The sequence below is a fragment of the Rhamphochromis longiceps genome, linkage group LG22, assembly GCF_057381845.1.
Source record: "Rhamphochromis longiceps isolate RC_006_pf linkage group LG22, R_longiceps_female_GT1.1, whole genome shotgun sequence".
NCBI lineage: Eukaryota > Metazoa > Chordata > Actinopteri > Cichliformes > Cichlidae > Rhamphochromis > Rhamphochromis longiceps.
In genome coordinates this window covers 1946603-1963811 of record NC_140577.1, presented here as the reverse complement: position 1 = coordinate 1963811, position 17209 = coordinate 1946603, and the positions used below count along the sequence as shown (strand labels likewise).

Here is a 17209-nt window from a genome sequence, read left to right as displayed (position 1 = left end):
GGCCTATCTCCCCTCACCACACTCCCTGCTGGTGGCTGATGCCCTTGTCTGTCGGTGCATTGGTGGTTCTCAGTGTCCGGGTCTGGGTGCTCAGCTATGTACTGGCTTACTCCCGGTGGCTGCTTGGCGGGGCCTCAGGCCACTTCCAGGGGCCCTTCGGGGTCCGGGGCCCTCGGTACACTCTGGCACAGCTGGCACATCACCGCAGGCCCCTGTGGCTTTTCCACCATGGCTGCTGGGTGACCCCCCCTCACCAGCTGGGGCTTGCCTCAGCTCTTTCCAAGAGGGTGCCATGGCTGCCCCCCCAACATTTTGAATACAAGCACGCTCACGCACACAGGTGACACACACACCATCTTTTTAGGCTGCTGCCTCAGAGCATACGTACGCTGTCGGTCTTGCATGCTGCTCAGTAACATTCAATACTTATTATTAACTGTTACTTATAGTTATCTCGGTTGTTGCTCTGTGGTTGTTGGTCTCCCTACTGTGTTGTTCTCTTTTTGTTTCTTTTCTTTTTTTCCCTTCCAGCAGGTGATGCAGCAGATTCTTTTAGTGTCTTTAATCACTTTACCTCCTCTGTTTTTCTTTCCCTCCCTTTCTTTCTTTCTCCTTTAACTTAAAATAAACTGAATAAATAATAATAAAGTGGGCCAATATGGCAAAGCCATAATGAGTGTTGGGAAGGTTACTTTTAAAATGTATTCCACTACAGATTACAGATTACGTGCCCCAAAATGTATTTTGTAATGTATTCCGTTACGTTACTCAATGAGAGTAACGTATTCTGAATACTTTGGATTACTTAATATATTATCATGCTTTTACAACTACATGAATGTACTATTGCTGTGCGATTTATTACTATTACTGAAGGCTGCTCGCCGTACCAATACCTACTAGATTTCCAAATATTATAAAATGAGTAACAGTAGGGTGGATATTTTATCTGTTAATAATCATGTGGAACTGCACATGATTATTTGCAGCTTGCAGATTGTTAATGCTATACATCAAGTTTAAATAGAGCATGTTAATACATGGGGATCCTGAAGGCTGCTCCAAAGATGATCAGATTATCTTTCAAATATTTGTTCAATTCAAATGAGTTCAAATTATATTTTTTTAGAAATCTACTACATCATGTATAATTTATTTTATGTCGTGTAATTAATGACATAAAATAAATGTCATCAATTACAGTGTGATTAATATTTCCATTGCAAATATTAATCACACTTAAATTAAGAGGGGGTGGCAGTAAAAACTTCGGAGCTGTGATGCCATCACGTTCACTGCCGTTCCAATTGTAAAACGATCGTGCTGCGTTCTTGGGAGGTCCGGACTCCCGTGTGAACTTCGGACTAGTGAAAACCGGAGTGCGGACTCCTGTATACACGAGTATTTAGAAACAGCCTAACGGTCCGCAGTCTATGATCTAAACTCAGCTAACGTTAACAATGTTAGCTTGGTGATGAGTAGCCTTCATTAATAGTAATAAAAATCACACAGTAATAGTACATTGAAGATACTGAAGTTTTGACAATCCCATTTTTCTTATGAAATGGTGTCGGAATTTCCATTTCTGCCCGTGCACTGCTGGCTCTGGGTCCATTGTGTAACTGACGCCACCAACATTAACAGGACTCGGCATGTAGGATGAAGGACCCAAATGCAGGATCCAGAAACGGAAAGTTAAAGTGCAGCTTTTAGTGCAGGAAAAACTCTTCATGAATACAAGGAAACAAAACAAGAAACTCAAAGCACTACCTAAGAAACTGGGGAAACTAGAACACTAAACTATGAACAGAGAACTGGAAACCTATCATAACACAGAGGTGAAAAGACAGCATGGTGAGGATACAACGCAACACTGACAGAGGGAAACACAAGGCTTAAATACGCTGAGAGATAATGAAGGAATGAGACACAGGAGGATAACACAGCTGGGAGTAATCAAACATGATGAGACCAAGGGAAAGCAAAACTAGAAATACTGACATGAGACGGGGGACTGTCAAAGTAAAACAGGAAGTACAACACAGAGACGCGGACTTGAGACCGGACTAACCAGGGAGACGGAGAGAACAAGGAGACAAGACATGAGATGACGGGGAACATGAAAAAGGCAAAATAACTGTGATGGCTGCACGTACAGCCACACAGTGGTATTATCCACCATGTTAGTGTAGAGCACATGTGTCAAAGTCAAGGCCCGCGGGCCACATCCAGCCCGGCGTACATTTATATCCGGCCCGCGAGATCATTTTATATAGATATACTATTATTGTTATGCATGGCCAGGTGATATGAGGCGCTAATAATATACAAACTACAGATAATGCCATACCCATAATGCAGCGCTGCAGCCTCCTTGCTGACCGCTAGGCTAACTGGGAACATTCACGCGTCAATCAAGACAAACTTCTGTTATTGCGAAGCTCGCCGCTCACAATGGTGGAGAGAAAAGTTGATTCTGAAAGCAGAGCCTTTCAGCGCCAGTGGGTGCCTGAATATATGTTTACAGACATGCTGGTAAAGCCATGTGTCTTATTAGTGGAGCTAATGTGGCTATAATGAAGGAATTTAATTTAAGACGGCACTACGAGACAAAACGTCAGGATAAGCTGAAAAGTACAGACATGTATAGACAAGAAAAGTATAGACATGATGGACATTGACAGCAAAATCACAAAGTGAAGCTGTTGTGACAGCAAGTTTTATTGTAGCAGAGGAGCCAAATGAGCCCGGTACCGCTCTGAAGAGCTGCAGGATGAAGCTGTGCGACGTCTTGTGTCCAGACAAAACGCAGATTTTGGCAAATGTGAGCCTGAGCAGAAATACGATTGCTGATTGGGTTTGTGAGACAGCCACTGATTTAAGAACACAGTTGTGTGAAAGAAGCAAAAACTTCACTGCATACTCGGCTGTGGATGAAAGGACAGACATGATGGACACTGCACGGCTGGCCATCTTCATCCGTGAAGAGGAAATATTGAACATTAAATCGATGCACGGGACAACGACAGGGAAAGACATTTTTGAAAACGTATGTCAAAGTGTAACGACATGAAAGAGTAAAGATGCAGGAGCAGAACTGTACCGGTGAGTTAACAGCACATCACTGCATCACACACCAGGAAAGGCTGTGTGGTAAAGTCCTAAAAATGGAGCATGTAATGATCACCGTAACGCAAACCGTAAATTTTATCTGAGCTAAAAGTTTAAATCACCGTCAATTTCAGTCTTTTATGTGGGAAATAGATTCAGAGTTTGCTGACATTCCTTCATACAGAGGTCCGCTGGCTGAGTTGGGATAAAAATTCTCAACAGAGTTTTTGAGCTCAGCAAGGAAACCTGTCAGTTCATGGACATGTATGATGCGGTGAAAGCGTTTCAAGTGAAGCTGTCACAAATGCACCTGTGCAACCTGCCTCACTTTCCCTGTTGCCAAGTAATGTTGAACCAAGTCAGCGGACTTTGCTGAGCTGCACCTGTGCAGATTCAGATGGAGCTGCAGTGTAATGATGCACTCGGGGAAAGTACGACACTGAATGGTCCGCACAGTTTATTAGTTCCACTCCTGCAGCAACGCCCAGCTCCGTCTACATGCGGCTCCAACCTTGTGTTTGCTTTCATTTATTTTTTCTGGGGTTTTGGCAGCATGTTCATATTTCTAACTTGCATAATTTTGACAGGATATATTTTTATGAAGAGCAACATATTTAAAGTTAAAGTTTATTTAATTTTTTAAGATTATTTAATCTGGAATAATATTCCTGTCTGTTTGTATTCATATTTATGTTTAAAAAACATGTTTTAGTGTGTTCAATAAATGTTTATCTTGTTTGGCCCGCGACCTAAAGTGTGCCTTGAGTTTTGGCCCCCTGTGCAATTGAGTTTGACACCCCTGGTGTAGAGGCTTGTACATTGCATTCACATTTGTCTTTCTTTAAATATAAGAATTAATTTACAGGACAATAAATAACTGGTTTTGGTTTAGAATTATTTCACATATCCACATAACACTGCATTCTAAAATAAGTGCGCACATTTTAGTTTACACTGTTATGTATGATTTAATCTTCTGAGTTACCTTAGTTGCAGCTGCTAGGGTGGCTGTAGCTCAGGAGGTAGAGAAGGTCACCTACTGATCGGAAGGTTGGTGGTTTGATCCCTGGCTCTTCCAGCCTTGGGCGAGATGCTAACCCCAAGCTGCTCTCCAATGTATCCATCAAAGTACAAATGTGTGTGAATGTGGTTAGACAGCACTAAGTTTAGAGAAAGTGCTTGTGAGAATGGGCGTGACAGGGTGAATGTGGCATGATGTATAGAGCGCTTTGAGTATAGAGCTCTGTCAGTGCGTCCCAGGGCGGCTGTGGCTGCAGTGTAGCTTGCCATCCCCAGTGTGTGAATGTGTGGGTGACTGATTTTTGGACTTTAACCTGTGCCAAAGTTTTCTTCGCTGCTCGGTTTATCACAATAACAGAAACCAAAATCCGAGGACTAATAATATAACAAGCAGAACCAAAACCGACGAATAACAATACTCAGGGAATACAACTTAAACAGACACAAAGCACTGGGTCTGTCATGGTCAGTGGCTCTGTGTCTGAGGTGTGTTTGGGATGCCCCGGTGGCCACACCCTCAGGTTGGGCCGTCACCATCGCACCTGCATCCCATTCCAGGTGATTACCAGGAGGATTATTTAACACTGCACAGATGGCTGCACCACGCCAGCCCGTTAGTCACCCCTTACGTATTGTGTTTGCTTTTGGATCCCACTTGTGTGCATGAACTGCGGTTCATGACAGGGTCATCGAGGACCATGACAAATTCGGTCTGCAGATAATCGGAGTGTGCTCTGACTGTATTTCATGTTGAAAATGTTTACACGTTGAAATGTAGTGATTAAATGTTTAATTGTCGATAGAAAATGACAAAAATCAGTTGCAGTGGATATAAAATGTGTCTTTTCTGTTTGACTGATATTTGGATCTTCAGTTGATTAATTCAATGTAAAAATTAAATGCAACATTTTTTTGGATTCCAGGTTCGTCATCATAGAAGTAAAATTTAAGTTGCCTAAATGAGAAGTCAACAACCCTGAACAGAAAAACACCTTTTCTCTTCTTTTTTTTTTTTTATTATTTTTTTTTAAGATAAATTATAAATAATAGTCCACAATGACGCACAGTCGTCAGACCACTACATTCAAGTAGAGGCTCAGTCTTTACCTGTTTCTATGGTGATTATATTTATGACGTATTTCTTTAACCCTTTAAGTCCTACCATAGAACCACGTCCGCCAGAGCTTATCTTTACATTTTCACATGCTGTGGAGCCATTTTTGGGAGCATTTCAAGTTGCTATACATCAATACAACCATTATAGCCCAAATTTTAATAATATGTTTGCATTAAGTCCATAGTAACTACATAAATTGGAAAAAAGTGCAATAAACTACAAAATTATTTATTTTTTTTTTTTTTTACATATATTTCTGGTTGGAGAAATTTATTCGGTTTATCCCTCAAAAGTGTAAATACAAAAATGTTGCACAAACAGTTTCCAACCACAGGAAATTTATTTTGAGTGTCTTCATAGTTTGAATTAGTTGTATAAAGTGCTTTGAGTGCTCAGAGTAGAAAAGTGCTATATAAGAACCAGACCATTAACATTACCTTGTTTTATTTTGCATTGTTGCCTTACAGCAAGAACATATAGAGTTTAAATCCACCAACTGGCTGAGGCCTTTCTGTGTGCAGAGTGTTCTCCCCGCGTATATAGAATGTGGGGTCTTTCCGGATACTTGGGCTTCCTCCCACAGCCCAAAGACATGCAGTTAGTGGGGTTTGGTTAACTGAGTATTCTAAATTGCCCATACACATGAATGTGCTTGCAAGTGATTTTCAGTCTGTGTCAGCCCTGCTATAGTATGGCGACCAAATGCTGCCTACAGGCTTCAGGTACAAGTTCATAAGCTTTTTGTAAACTAAACAGTCCTCTGTCAACAGACCAGAACAAGCTTCATGAGTCTTATCTGTCAACGTACACAGCAACATTACACAATACACATCCTGAGGCCAGTGCAGCGAAGTCGCCATGCATTCAAATGCAATGAAGAAACTATGAACACTTGATTCAGAAAAAACTAGAACAAGGTGAATGTCATTGCCCACAAACAAGCTCCTAAACACCTGTGCACCAACAGGTGTAGGCCAAGAGCTCATCAGCTCTATCTGATGCAACGTGATAGCTGTTCCATCCTCCTGAACTGGAACTCCCTCTCTCTTTCCTCCTTCACCAACTGACGGCGTGCCAGACACATTCTAAGCTTTTCATCCATTTTAGAATTGGAGAAGGGTCAGCAAATACACAAGCAGAGACAAACGTCAGTAGAGCTAGCAGGCTACAGTTGTCTTGTCCCACCTAATTAAGGCACCACTACACCTCTCTGTCACAGGCTAGCCAACAATTAAACAGCTTAATGGTTAACCGAACACCACAACATCTTTCGTTGACTGACTTATCTGTTGTGCCATTCTCCAAAGTTGATTCTGTTCATCTGGACGTAGCATTTTCAGTGACGTTTTGTCACTCATCCAAGTGACTTCTTCAGTCCGACTGTCTTTGCACTGCCTTCCAGGGAGTGGAGAGGTCCTATGGTGTGGTTGTTGTTGCTGCAGTTTGGAGATGTGGGAGCTGTGGCGAGGTAGGCCGCAGAAGTGCATTTATCTTTGTTGTTTGTTCTTTCTTTCACCTAGACACACAACACTGGGTTGTGACCTTTTTTTGTTCTTATTGATAAAGCGCCATTGCCATCTCTTTGTGTTAAACTGCTAATTAAAAAAACCTATTATTTACCATGCTGCTCTGTTTGGTGTCCTTTTCTTTTATTCCCTGCTCCCCACATCTTCCCCTAGACCTTATTTGTGGGTATGTATCAGCATTCATTAAAATGTAACTCTTACGTCAAGTTAAACCTAAATCCCAAGTATTTCAAAACAATTCAGCAAAATTTTCCTGATGGCAGTTGTTAATTTTTTTTTAATTCCACATAAAATTATTCTGAGCTGAGTCTCTTTAATTTAACTTCATTTTATTTATATAGTGCCAAATCAAGTGAGTTGATATAATGAAATATTATTCCCATCGATCCCCTTTCTCTTATCCTTGTCAGGGTCACGGGTGGGGGGGCTATCCCAGCTGTCTTAGGGCGAGAAGCAGGGTACATCCTGGACAGGCCACAGAGCTAACACATAGAGACAGATAACCAATCACAATCACACCTATGGGAAATTTAGAGTTTCCAGTTAACCTAACCCTACTAACTGCATGTCTTGTGGGAGTAAGCCGGAGTGAACCCACGCAAACACAGGGAGAACTGAACTCTTGCTGTGAGGCAACAGTGCTAACCACCATGCCACTGTGCTGCCCTGCTTATTTCATTTCAGACAATTTAGTCCAAAACATTAATAAAGTATTTTGAGTATTTTGAGCTGAATAGTCATCAAAGATCAATGGTCAAAGGTACAGGATGTGACACTATTTGCCAGCTATAGGTCAATATTTAATGCAGCAACAGAGATCTGTCTTCACAGCCAAAAAAGCAAATAACTTCACAAAATACATACAGCTCTGAATGCTATCGTGTGTAGGCACAATAGACATCTTTGATAAGCAAAACAAAATGTAAATGTGGAAATCACAATTAACCTCCTAAGACCTGAACTCTTCCACAGCAGCATTTTTAATTTCTCTTTGATATTTGGGCTGATTGGGGCCCGATAAATGTAAAAACAAAGAATTACCAGATTTGTTTTTATGAAAAATCAGAGCCACATATGAAGATATTCGTTTAAAATTTTGATAGAACAGTAGCAGAATAATGTCCTTGTAAATGGAAATCAGGCCCTTGAAGAGTAAAATTGAGTATTTTGGTCTAAATAACCCAAAATGTCATGTCCACATATGTGGACGCCAGGTCCTAGGAGGTTCAAGTTATAAATAAAAAGTCAATAATTCTGCATTCTTCATTTTCCATGGACATAATGACCTGAGTTTGTTTCTTATGAGACATGAAAATTTCAGAGATACACACATGGAGAGGCTTTCTGTAACCATAGTTACTCTCTCAAGTGCCAGTGAATGGGCTGTCTGTAGCTCCGGGAGCAGAAAAGGAAAGGACAATGCTGCTCTTAAACCCTGAGTGTGCCCTGAGCAACATGCATGCTTTCATGTCTACAGCATAATAGATTTGTGGCCATTTCTCACTATCCTGTGCTATCTGAAGAGCCTAATTTAAACAATGAGTTTGATTTGAAGTTATATGAGGAAAAGGAGAGTGTAACCATCTCATGTCCTCTCCTGCAGCAGCAGCAAGACAAAATTCCTTCTCCTCCTCCTCATCTCCCCTTGCTTCTTGCCTTTTTCATTTTTCTTTTAAACAAAGCATAACACCATTGTTGAAATCCTTAATTTATTTAGCCACCACCAGATCAACCTGTTTTGCAACACAGGCCACTCATTAGATTTGACCCTGGGACCTGACAAACTGATGCGAAAATGTGGTTTCAGGTTAATCTCGTTCAGGGCTCGCAAAATCGCTAGCCCGACGTCCTGGGGCTAGCGATCTTTCCAGTCGGGCTACCAAAATCTATCTCTGCCCTGCCTGTCGGGCTATTGTAGGAAGGAAAAATATATGTCAATGCTTTTGCATTCTTTCGGAAATGTAGCTGGGTAATTATGTCATTGGCATCGGTGAGCCACTGCCAATATGTGACATATTGAAATCGCGTTTGAATTTGCGCTTGTTTTTTTGCTTTCACTTTGCAATCGTGCGAACTGTGTATAGAGAGCGACAGCACTGATCTGTGAGTGATGATAATTTGTGCACCAATTCCTCTGACATCGTCTTATTAATCGTTAGCTTACTATGCAAACATGACAAGTGAAATCTCCTGCAGCTTAAACATGTGAGAGGTTGATCGCGCAGAGAATCGCTGAGCTTATGTGAGTGCGCGTGTAAAAGCAGCAGGATATATATTTTAGTTCTGCTGAGCCAAATAAGACAGGTCAGGGTGAAGAAGTGACAGCCAAAGAAAAGCTTACCACAAAACGGAGAAGTTATGACAAATCAGACTATAAGGCAAAAAGAAAGTGCAGCTTTATGGTTTCATGGACAAAAGAATTTCTGTGGCTGCGATATGATGAGCTAAATAACCAGGGCTGCACATAAGTGGTCCGCAGGTGCGCATTCGCTGTCAAAAAAAAAAAAAAAAACGTGCACAAGATATGAAGTTGCAACGCGTGTTTGCGTACATAAGATTTTCTGGAGGAGGACAGACATTTGTTTAGAACTCTTAAAGATGTCGAAGAAGCTCCTTTAAGCAATTACTGTGATGTTCCTCCACCTCCAAACAAATGTCAGAAGGAGTCCGAACCACAAAAGAAGCGCGTATTCTCAGAAAAGTAGTTGCAGGAGGTGAGCTGGCTTCAAACAAATGATGAACGCACAGAGATGTGGTGCAGAATGTGCCGTGAAAATCCCACGCTAGCGGACAAAAACAGCCTTTTATATGGACGCAAACGCGCGTTGCAACTTCTTATCTGGTGCGTCTTTTATTTTGACAGCGAATGCGCACATGCGCACAGTGAACTACCACTGGCACAATTTAGCAGTCTTTGCAAACTTCAAAAAGCAAACGGCCTCAATCTTGGTTCTACTTGTCTCTTACCCGTGACTTCAGTGGAAATTTCAGATTCAGGATCTGACACAGACTGATTCATGTCCTACACAGTTCTTACAAGTTCATAGAAATTTCTGTTCAATCAGAACCAAGTATTTGAGTTGATGATTGTTTTTATACAATGTTGTAATTTTGTTTTTCAACAATTTTTTGATTAATGTTTTGTTTCCTTTACAATATTATACTTTAATGTATAATATTGTAAAGGAAACAAAACAGGAAACAAAACATCAATCAAAAAATTGCTCGCTTTTTTATTCGGGCTACTTAAATTTATTTTGGGCTACCAAAAACTGAAGAGTCCCTGCCCGAAGGGCTACCAGGGATTTTGAAATTTTGAGAGCCCTGTCGTTGAAATGACGTTAACGCCACAACACGGCAAATCTCCGTTAACGAGCTGCCCCTGATCGCCCCGTGCATGGGGCTGGAGGGCCAACACGTTAACGAGCTAACTGCGCTAACACACTAGTTCCCACCAATGTAATTGAGCATTGCATGGCACATCCAACATACTGTTTTACTTTAGTCCATGACTCGCTTACCTTCAGGGTCATACGTCACATGAAAACCAAAATAATTCCAAACGCCAGATCTGAATGAGGGTGGGGGAGGTTCATGTTGCAAGGAGAGCTTAACTTCTGTCTCGCTAGCTTGCCCTGCGCTCTTCCTTCTGACGATGCTGTCTGTGTTGAGCGCTCAGTGGATCTGCGCTCGACAGTGCAGCCTAGGCGGAGTAGTCGAACACAGATTCACTGAGCGCTCAACACAGACAGCATCGTCAGAAGGAAAGTTGATAAAATAAATTACAAATTTTGTATTGTTCGATACATATGCGTACCAAACCGAAAGCACTGTATCAAATGGTTCGATATCGATACGATTAAAATTAATTAATTAAAATTAATTAATTAATTTTAATTAATTAATTACAATTAATTAATTAATTAAAATTAATTAATTTTAATTAATTAATGACAGATTTACTTTATTACTGACAAATTTTAAATTATTTAATGATGCGATCGTGGCTCAAGAGTTGGGAGTTCGCCTTGTAATCGGAAGGTTGCTGGTTCGAGCACCGGCTCCGACAGTCTCGGTCGTTGTGTCCTTGGGCAAGACACTTCACCCGTTGCCTACTGGTGGTGGTCAGAGGGCCCGGTGGCGCCAGTGTCCGGCAGCCTCGCCTCTGTCAGTGCGCCCCAGGGTGGCTGTGGCTACAATGTAGCTGCCATCACCAGTGTGTGAATGTGTGCGTGAATGGGTGGATGACTGGATATGTAAAGCGCTTTGGGGTCCTTAGGGACTAGTAAAGCGCTATATAAATACAGGCCATTTACCATTTACCATATTTATCTAAATCATTTTGTCACTCCTGGCCCTCCAGAATACTAAGGTGAAGTTCAGCCTTCACTTTATATTGGAAAAATGTGGTACAATTATCTCTGTCAATGTGCGCTGTGTGGCAGGCAGAGTAGGATCGAAATCCAGGACTCAGAAACCAGGGAGGTAAATAAAAAAAGCTTTGGAAAAAAAAAAAGATGTCCCCAGTTTTTCTTTTTTCCATTGGCCCCAATCCTCTCTCATAAGAATGTATACGTGCACTGGGACAACCTGGTGCTGTGTTTTTGGTGCTTATTTTCATATGTTACTGTTGCGGTAATTCACTGTCTCGGTAGTGCTACAGAATTTGAATTTGAATTTGAAAATTTGAATTTGAATAGGAGTGACTACAAAGGGAATGTTTTTCAGTATAAAAAGAAGAAAAAAATCAGCAGTTTTACAAAACGTTTTGTTTTGTTTAAGTGTGTGATATATACAGTACATTAAATTACAAAATGCAAAGTGTGAATTAACATGAGAATGGGAATGAATCAACTTATTGGCAGAAATTTGAACCAAAATCTCATTGCAGTTTTACAGCAGCTGAATAAAGTGTGGGTGTTCACCCATATGGTAGCAAACAAAAATATTAATGATGTATTGTAAAAACAAACAATACAAGATTGATCTCTGTGCAGACTAGAAGCTGTCTAACTGTACCATCTTGTGGTGCAAAATGGTATTAAGCATGAACTGGCATTAGCTGTTTAGGGAATTCTAATTCTATGCCTTAAAAATAACATCTGAGCTGATTCCCTTATATTCTGTTAAATGTTTTAACCGGCAGCGCCATGTGAGGACATTGATTTGTGAGCTCTGCCCTTGAACCCTTGGATTTACCATATAATTCTTAGAAAATTACGTGATATTACTTCACATATGAGAGCAACAACATATTAGAAAAGAACCATCCCAGTCTATGGACAACATGCCCAAAAAAATTAAAGCCAACAAGATGGAGCAGGACACGAGAGCTAGTTGCTGGCCCAGCTAGCCTAGCATGCCCAAATGCCACGGAGACAACTGCGGGCGAGCAGCAGGCAATCCTGAAGGAGCTGCAATGAATGAAGCAAGAATTGCTGGAGAAAATAGATGAAAAGGCTGCAGAGACCCAAACAGAGCTGCATAACGTCGTTGAGACACTCAATAAAAGATTGGATAAGGTTGAAAACCACACATCTGAGTTGGAAAAGGGAGTCACTGCTAATTCCGACTCTATGGAATCGACATTTCCAGCCTGAAAAAAAGAGCTTGCCCTGCTGAAGGCCTGGTGCGAGGATTTGGAGGCTAGGTCACAGCGCTGCAACGGCCGCGTTATGGTGGTAAAGGAGGGATGAGAGCAGGGGAAACACCCATCTGAATATGCGTCGGAAATGCTGAAAAATGCTCTTGGTCTAGAAAAAGTGCCGACTCTAGAATAGGCGCATTGGACCCTCTGCACCAAGCCAACTCAAGATGACCAGCCACCCGCGCATTTGTAGTGAAATGTCATTAGTTCACAGAAAAGGAAATATTTCTCAGAAAGGCAGCCGAGGCTGGGGTGATAACAACTGTAGATGGTGATTGTATTCGCGTACTGCCGGACTTCACCCAAGCTGTGAATAAACAGCGTGCCACCTTTACTGAGGTGAGGAATCTACTTCACAGTTGCAACGGAGTCCACTGGGGTATCCAGTGACACTGAGGATTACTACCGCGGACGGACAAGAAATGACCTTTAAAGACCCAAAACGTGCGCTTAATATATGTCCAGGGCCAGGACTCGCTCTCCCTTTTTTTTTTCCTGCACTGACAATACATAGTTTGGAATAACTATGAATGGCCGAAACAGGTACAAGATAATAACAACAATTAAACTCTACAGAGTCCCATTTATGCTTGGGATATGTGTTGTTATATCACTTGTTGCCAGTTATTTATTCCAAAGTTCGGTCTAATACTCTGCGTTTTGGTTTGGGTGTGGACTGGGTGTAAGCACTTAAGCATTTAAATAGTCTGAAAAATGAGAAGATGGACTGGGATCACTGGAAGGATAGCAGTCTCCTTTTGAGACCGGTTTAGTTTTGTTTTGTTACTGTTGTTGTTGATGCTACTATTGTTATAGTTATCAGTGCCTTGCTTCTCTATGTTCATTGTACATTCCCCCCCCCCCCCCCCTTTTTTTTTTTTGTTTCACCTATCATCCAAAAGGTGGACGAGGTGAAACGTCTTCAAGCAACTTAAACAAGTCCAGAAGCTTTTCTTTCCAAGGTCCTTAGATAACACATGTAATCAATATATGATGCAGAATGAACAAGTAAAGACTGTAAGCTGAGTCTGAGGCTCATGCAGGACATTTCATAGTGAGGTGTCTTTGGTTGGATTATTCAAACATTTACATCAAAGCACCAAACTCATTTCTCACAGATGAAGGTCTTCGAGCTGTAACCAACATAATGTTCAACTGCCTGTTTCAAGTTCCCTTTATCATCACAGCAGACTCCATAGGAATCATAACTCGTACTCTGCTGTGCTGGTGCCCACAACCTGTCAGAGAAATAAAATATGATATTAAGCTGGAGTAAACTTTTTTCAATCCTGATTCCTTCAAACTGACTTGTTGTAACTGAACGTCATCACAGACTGCAGATGAAGAGAGTTCAAGCACAGCTGTTCATTCAAAGGAGGATTTCTGCTTTTCTTTACATTCAGTTTGTGGGGCTGTTGGAAAATAGCTCAGCTCATGTATTGCTGATCTATCTTCCAAAACATCAGTGTTTCACTTCTAAATAATAACTCTGGAATAGAAACAAACTAATGTCTCACGTTTCTGTCAGCGCTGATCCGTCCACCCATTCCCATTCATATCCTCCTGATGTCTGTTTGCCTGTCAGACCAGTCCAGGACTCTCCTCTCATGTTCAGTTCATTGATAAATTCCTTTTTGAGTAGAGACACAAATATTGTCTCCAGTCATAATTCAGTACTTCTGTTGTAGTGACATCATCTTGTGAACATGTCTGAAGGAAGAATAAATGTGATGAAACTTTTCTTCCATTGTGCAGAAATCAGAGAGAAATCCATCAGAGTGGAGACAGGAAGCAGGTCACAGACTGACAGCAGGTCAAAGACACAAGTAACAGGTGACTGTCAGCTCCATCAAAGATCACACAGACATGAACAAACACACCCACCTGTTCCTCTTTGCTGTTTATCATCACCAGATCAGCTCCTTTATCCTGACAGGCTCTCCTGCTCTCTTGCCAGTGCTTTGCCTCAGTGGATTTAAAGTAACAGCTGCTTCCAAATCTTGTCCATCGATCGGGACACTTCTCTTAATGTCAAACACATGTTTTAAATACAGTTTCTACTCAGTGCTGAAAGTTACAGCCTTTACTTGACTCACAGAGATGTTTTCATATCGTGATTCAAAGGTGTTTTACCTTCCATCTTTTCTTTGAGCTGCTTGACCTCTTCCTGTAGCTGACCCGAGTGATTAGCCAGAAGGCTGAAGTTGTTGCTCAGTTCATTGTTTCTGTTCTGCAGCTGCTCTTTGTCCAAAGTGACTAAAATATCTAGTTGAAGAGCAACGAAACTGATTTAAAACTAAATAATATCATCGACGGAAGTTTTTCATTTTCCTTTCAAATAAATGAAACAAACATTAGCATGTTAGCTCCCTAATTATCTCAAGTGAACTAACTAGCCAGCATAATGATAACAGACCGCCACTGTCTAACATAGTGTGACTGCACCTGTATCACTCTTCAGCAGATTCTGCTGCCTGTCTGCTTTGTTGATATAATCACAGAATCACCGTGTTGAGTGTTGTAGGTGGGGAAGAAATCAGCCCAGATGTTTGTTAATTTATAATGTGTTTTTTATCAAAAACGCTTCCCCAGCGCCCATCTGCTGTTGCTTGTTCTGACACTGTCAGAGAAACTCTCTCCTGCTCGCTCTTCCTGTCCCTGTCAGCTACTCCAACCCTTTTCTTCTGTTCGAGCCATTGAAAGCTACTGAAATAGGGAAGCTGTGGTTAGAATGATGGTAGCTGCAGTGTTGGCCAGCCTTCCCTGCCCCCTGAGCACACTGCACTACCCCTCCCCTGCAGCAAGGAAGACTGTGAGAGTGTGGTCCCGTTAGAAAGCAGTGTGGATGATTTTTTTGTTTTCCCTGTTCTAGCCTAACTTCATAAAGGGAATAGATGTTAAAAACAAATAAACGTTACATATGTTTCTGCACTATGTATTCAAAGCCCAATAAAAGATCATATCCTACCAGAGGAAACACTGCAGGAGGAGAATAAGAACTGGACAAAAGCAGGTCTAAATTTCAAATAGTTTCATGTAGAGATGTCAAATGTAAATAATAATAATTTAAATTATAATAATAATTTTTAATACATGTTGGAATTAAATGTCCTCACAGCGTGTCGTGATTGCAGCCAGCATCAGAAGATACAGCACTCCCAGGTTTACTTCAAAAACTCTGAGCCAGCTTCTTGTTGATGCTGGAACGTTCTTCTGGAAGTGTTCATCTATGCAGAAAATACACAAAGAGTCCACTGATGAGGCACTAAAGACACTTTGGAATTCATTTTTCTTTACATTTAGTTAATTTCCTTTGTAGGAATGTTAAATCGAGTGGATCTTGCACATCACAAAATGTGTTTTTCTAATGTGGCTGGCAATGTTGAGACATGACTACATTTTAGACACATTTGTGGTCAGCAGCAAAATATATTTTGACCAACAGAAATCAGAAAACTGATATCTTTTTAGCGTGTTTCAGCTGCTGTTGGACAGGTGTGTTTGATTTCTCTTGAAATACTTCAGAAGACAATGTTTCCATGGGAACAGGATACCTAGCAGTCCTGATGTAACAGTTATTAGCTTTATCATATGCACACATGAGTGACGTACAAATGTAATAATAAGGAACAACCATGAACTGTAGAAACATTAAGGGCTGATGAGTTAAATGAGTTCTATTGGTTACTCTGTTCTTTAGTACAGTTAAACTCTACAGTTTAAACTACACTTAAACACTTTTGAGTTAAAAGCTTTTTCATCTGTTTGTGTTTCTCCTAATCACATATACTGACTTAACAAAGAATTTGTTTAGATATCCATCTGTTCCTTGTCGGACCACAGAACAGAAATACTGATTTAAACGCTTTGCATTAACTAACGGGTTAAAAGAGCTGTGCTGCTCCTATTGGCTGCTTCTCTCTGCCACTCACAGACCTCTTCCTGAAAGCAGAGCAGCAGCTGAACCAGTTTGACTTGAAGCCACAGACACTGAAACAGTCAGACGGTTAGAAACGGAGCTCCTAACTGGGAGTAAACAGGCCCAGTGCAACAAATGATCTGTGTGCCAGTTTGGACTGGAAACATATTCTGGGCACATGTGACACGAACACTAATATGTCTTAAAGTGGTCGGATATCAGAGCTTTAAAAGACACTGAACAACACTTTCATCACCAACATTTTCTTTGGTTTGGTCACTTTGATGATTTCCTGCTTACCAGCTTCTTGTAGGCCAACGTCAGGGTGCTGCTCTCCATCATCTAACACCTCCACCTCACTTTGCTCTCTCACTCCTCCATCCTCTTGGGACCCTCTGCTGTATTTCACCCTGAAATCTTCAACACTTTGAATTTCTGTAGACATTTTGAGCTGAAAGATCTTTGAGCAGCTTCACCGTCTGTCTGTGTCTTTAAGTCCGACAGCTTTGAAATGAAAATATTGAGGAAGTAAAACAGGACGAGAGTCACTTTTCATCTGACACGTCATGATACGTGTAAGAGTCAGTTATGAAGCACTGCAAACAACATCCTGCAAGACCTCCAGTTCCATTATATAAATTAAAAATGCTGAAATTCCATTAATACAGTAATTAAATCATTAAAAATGATAAATGACAGAAACTTGCAGTAGCTTAAATACATTTGTGGATTTCAGTGGGATCGGGAAACCATTTAGTGCTCATTAAAATACCTCCAACAACTTGTTTTTAATATTTTCTGCTTATCATATCACAAACATACAGCTTTAACTCAGCAGCTGCAGTATGTTTATAATAACACGGCTTTGT

The 17209-nt window shown here is 41.0% G+C and overlaps 1 protein-coding gene across 1 annotated transcript in view; it reads right to left on the bottom strand.

Annotated features, from left to right (window-relative positions):
* LOC146643055 (CD209 antigen-like protein C) overlaps positions 1-16812 on the bottom strand; it is a 41486-nt gene extending 24674 nt beyond the window's left edge. The window contains exons 1-5 of the mRNA XM_085395273.1: positions 16641-16812; positions 15538-15648; positions 14555-14686; positions 14306-14445; positions 13939-14051 (exon numbers count right to left, since the gene is read on the bottom strand). Of these exons, the coding sequence (XP_085251399.1) occupies positions 13939-14051; positions 14306-14445; positions 14555-14686; positions 15538-15648; positions 16641-16785 (641 nt within the window). The 5' untranslated portion in view covers positions 16786-16812. The remainder of the gene's footprint in view (positions 1-13938; positions 14052-14305; positions 14446-14554; positions 14687-15537; positions 15649-16640) is intronic.
* Positions 16813-17209: the final 397 nt, after the last annotated feature.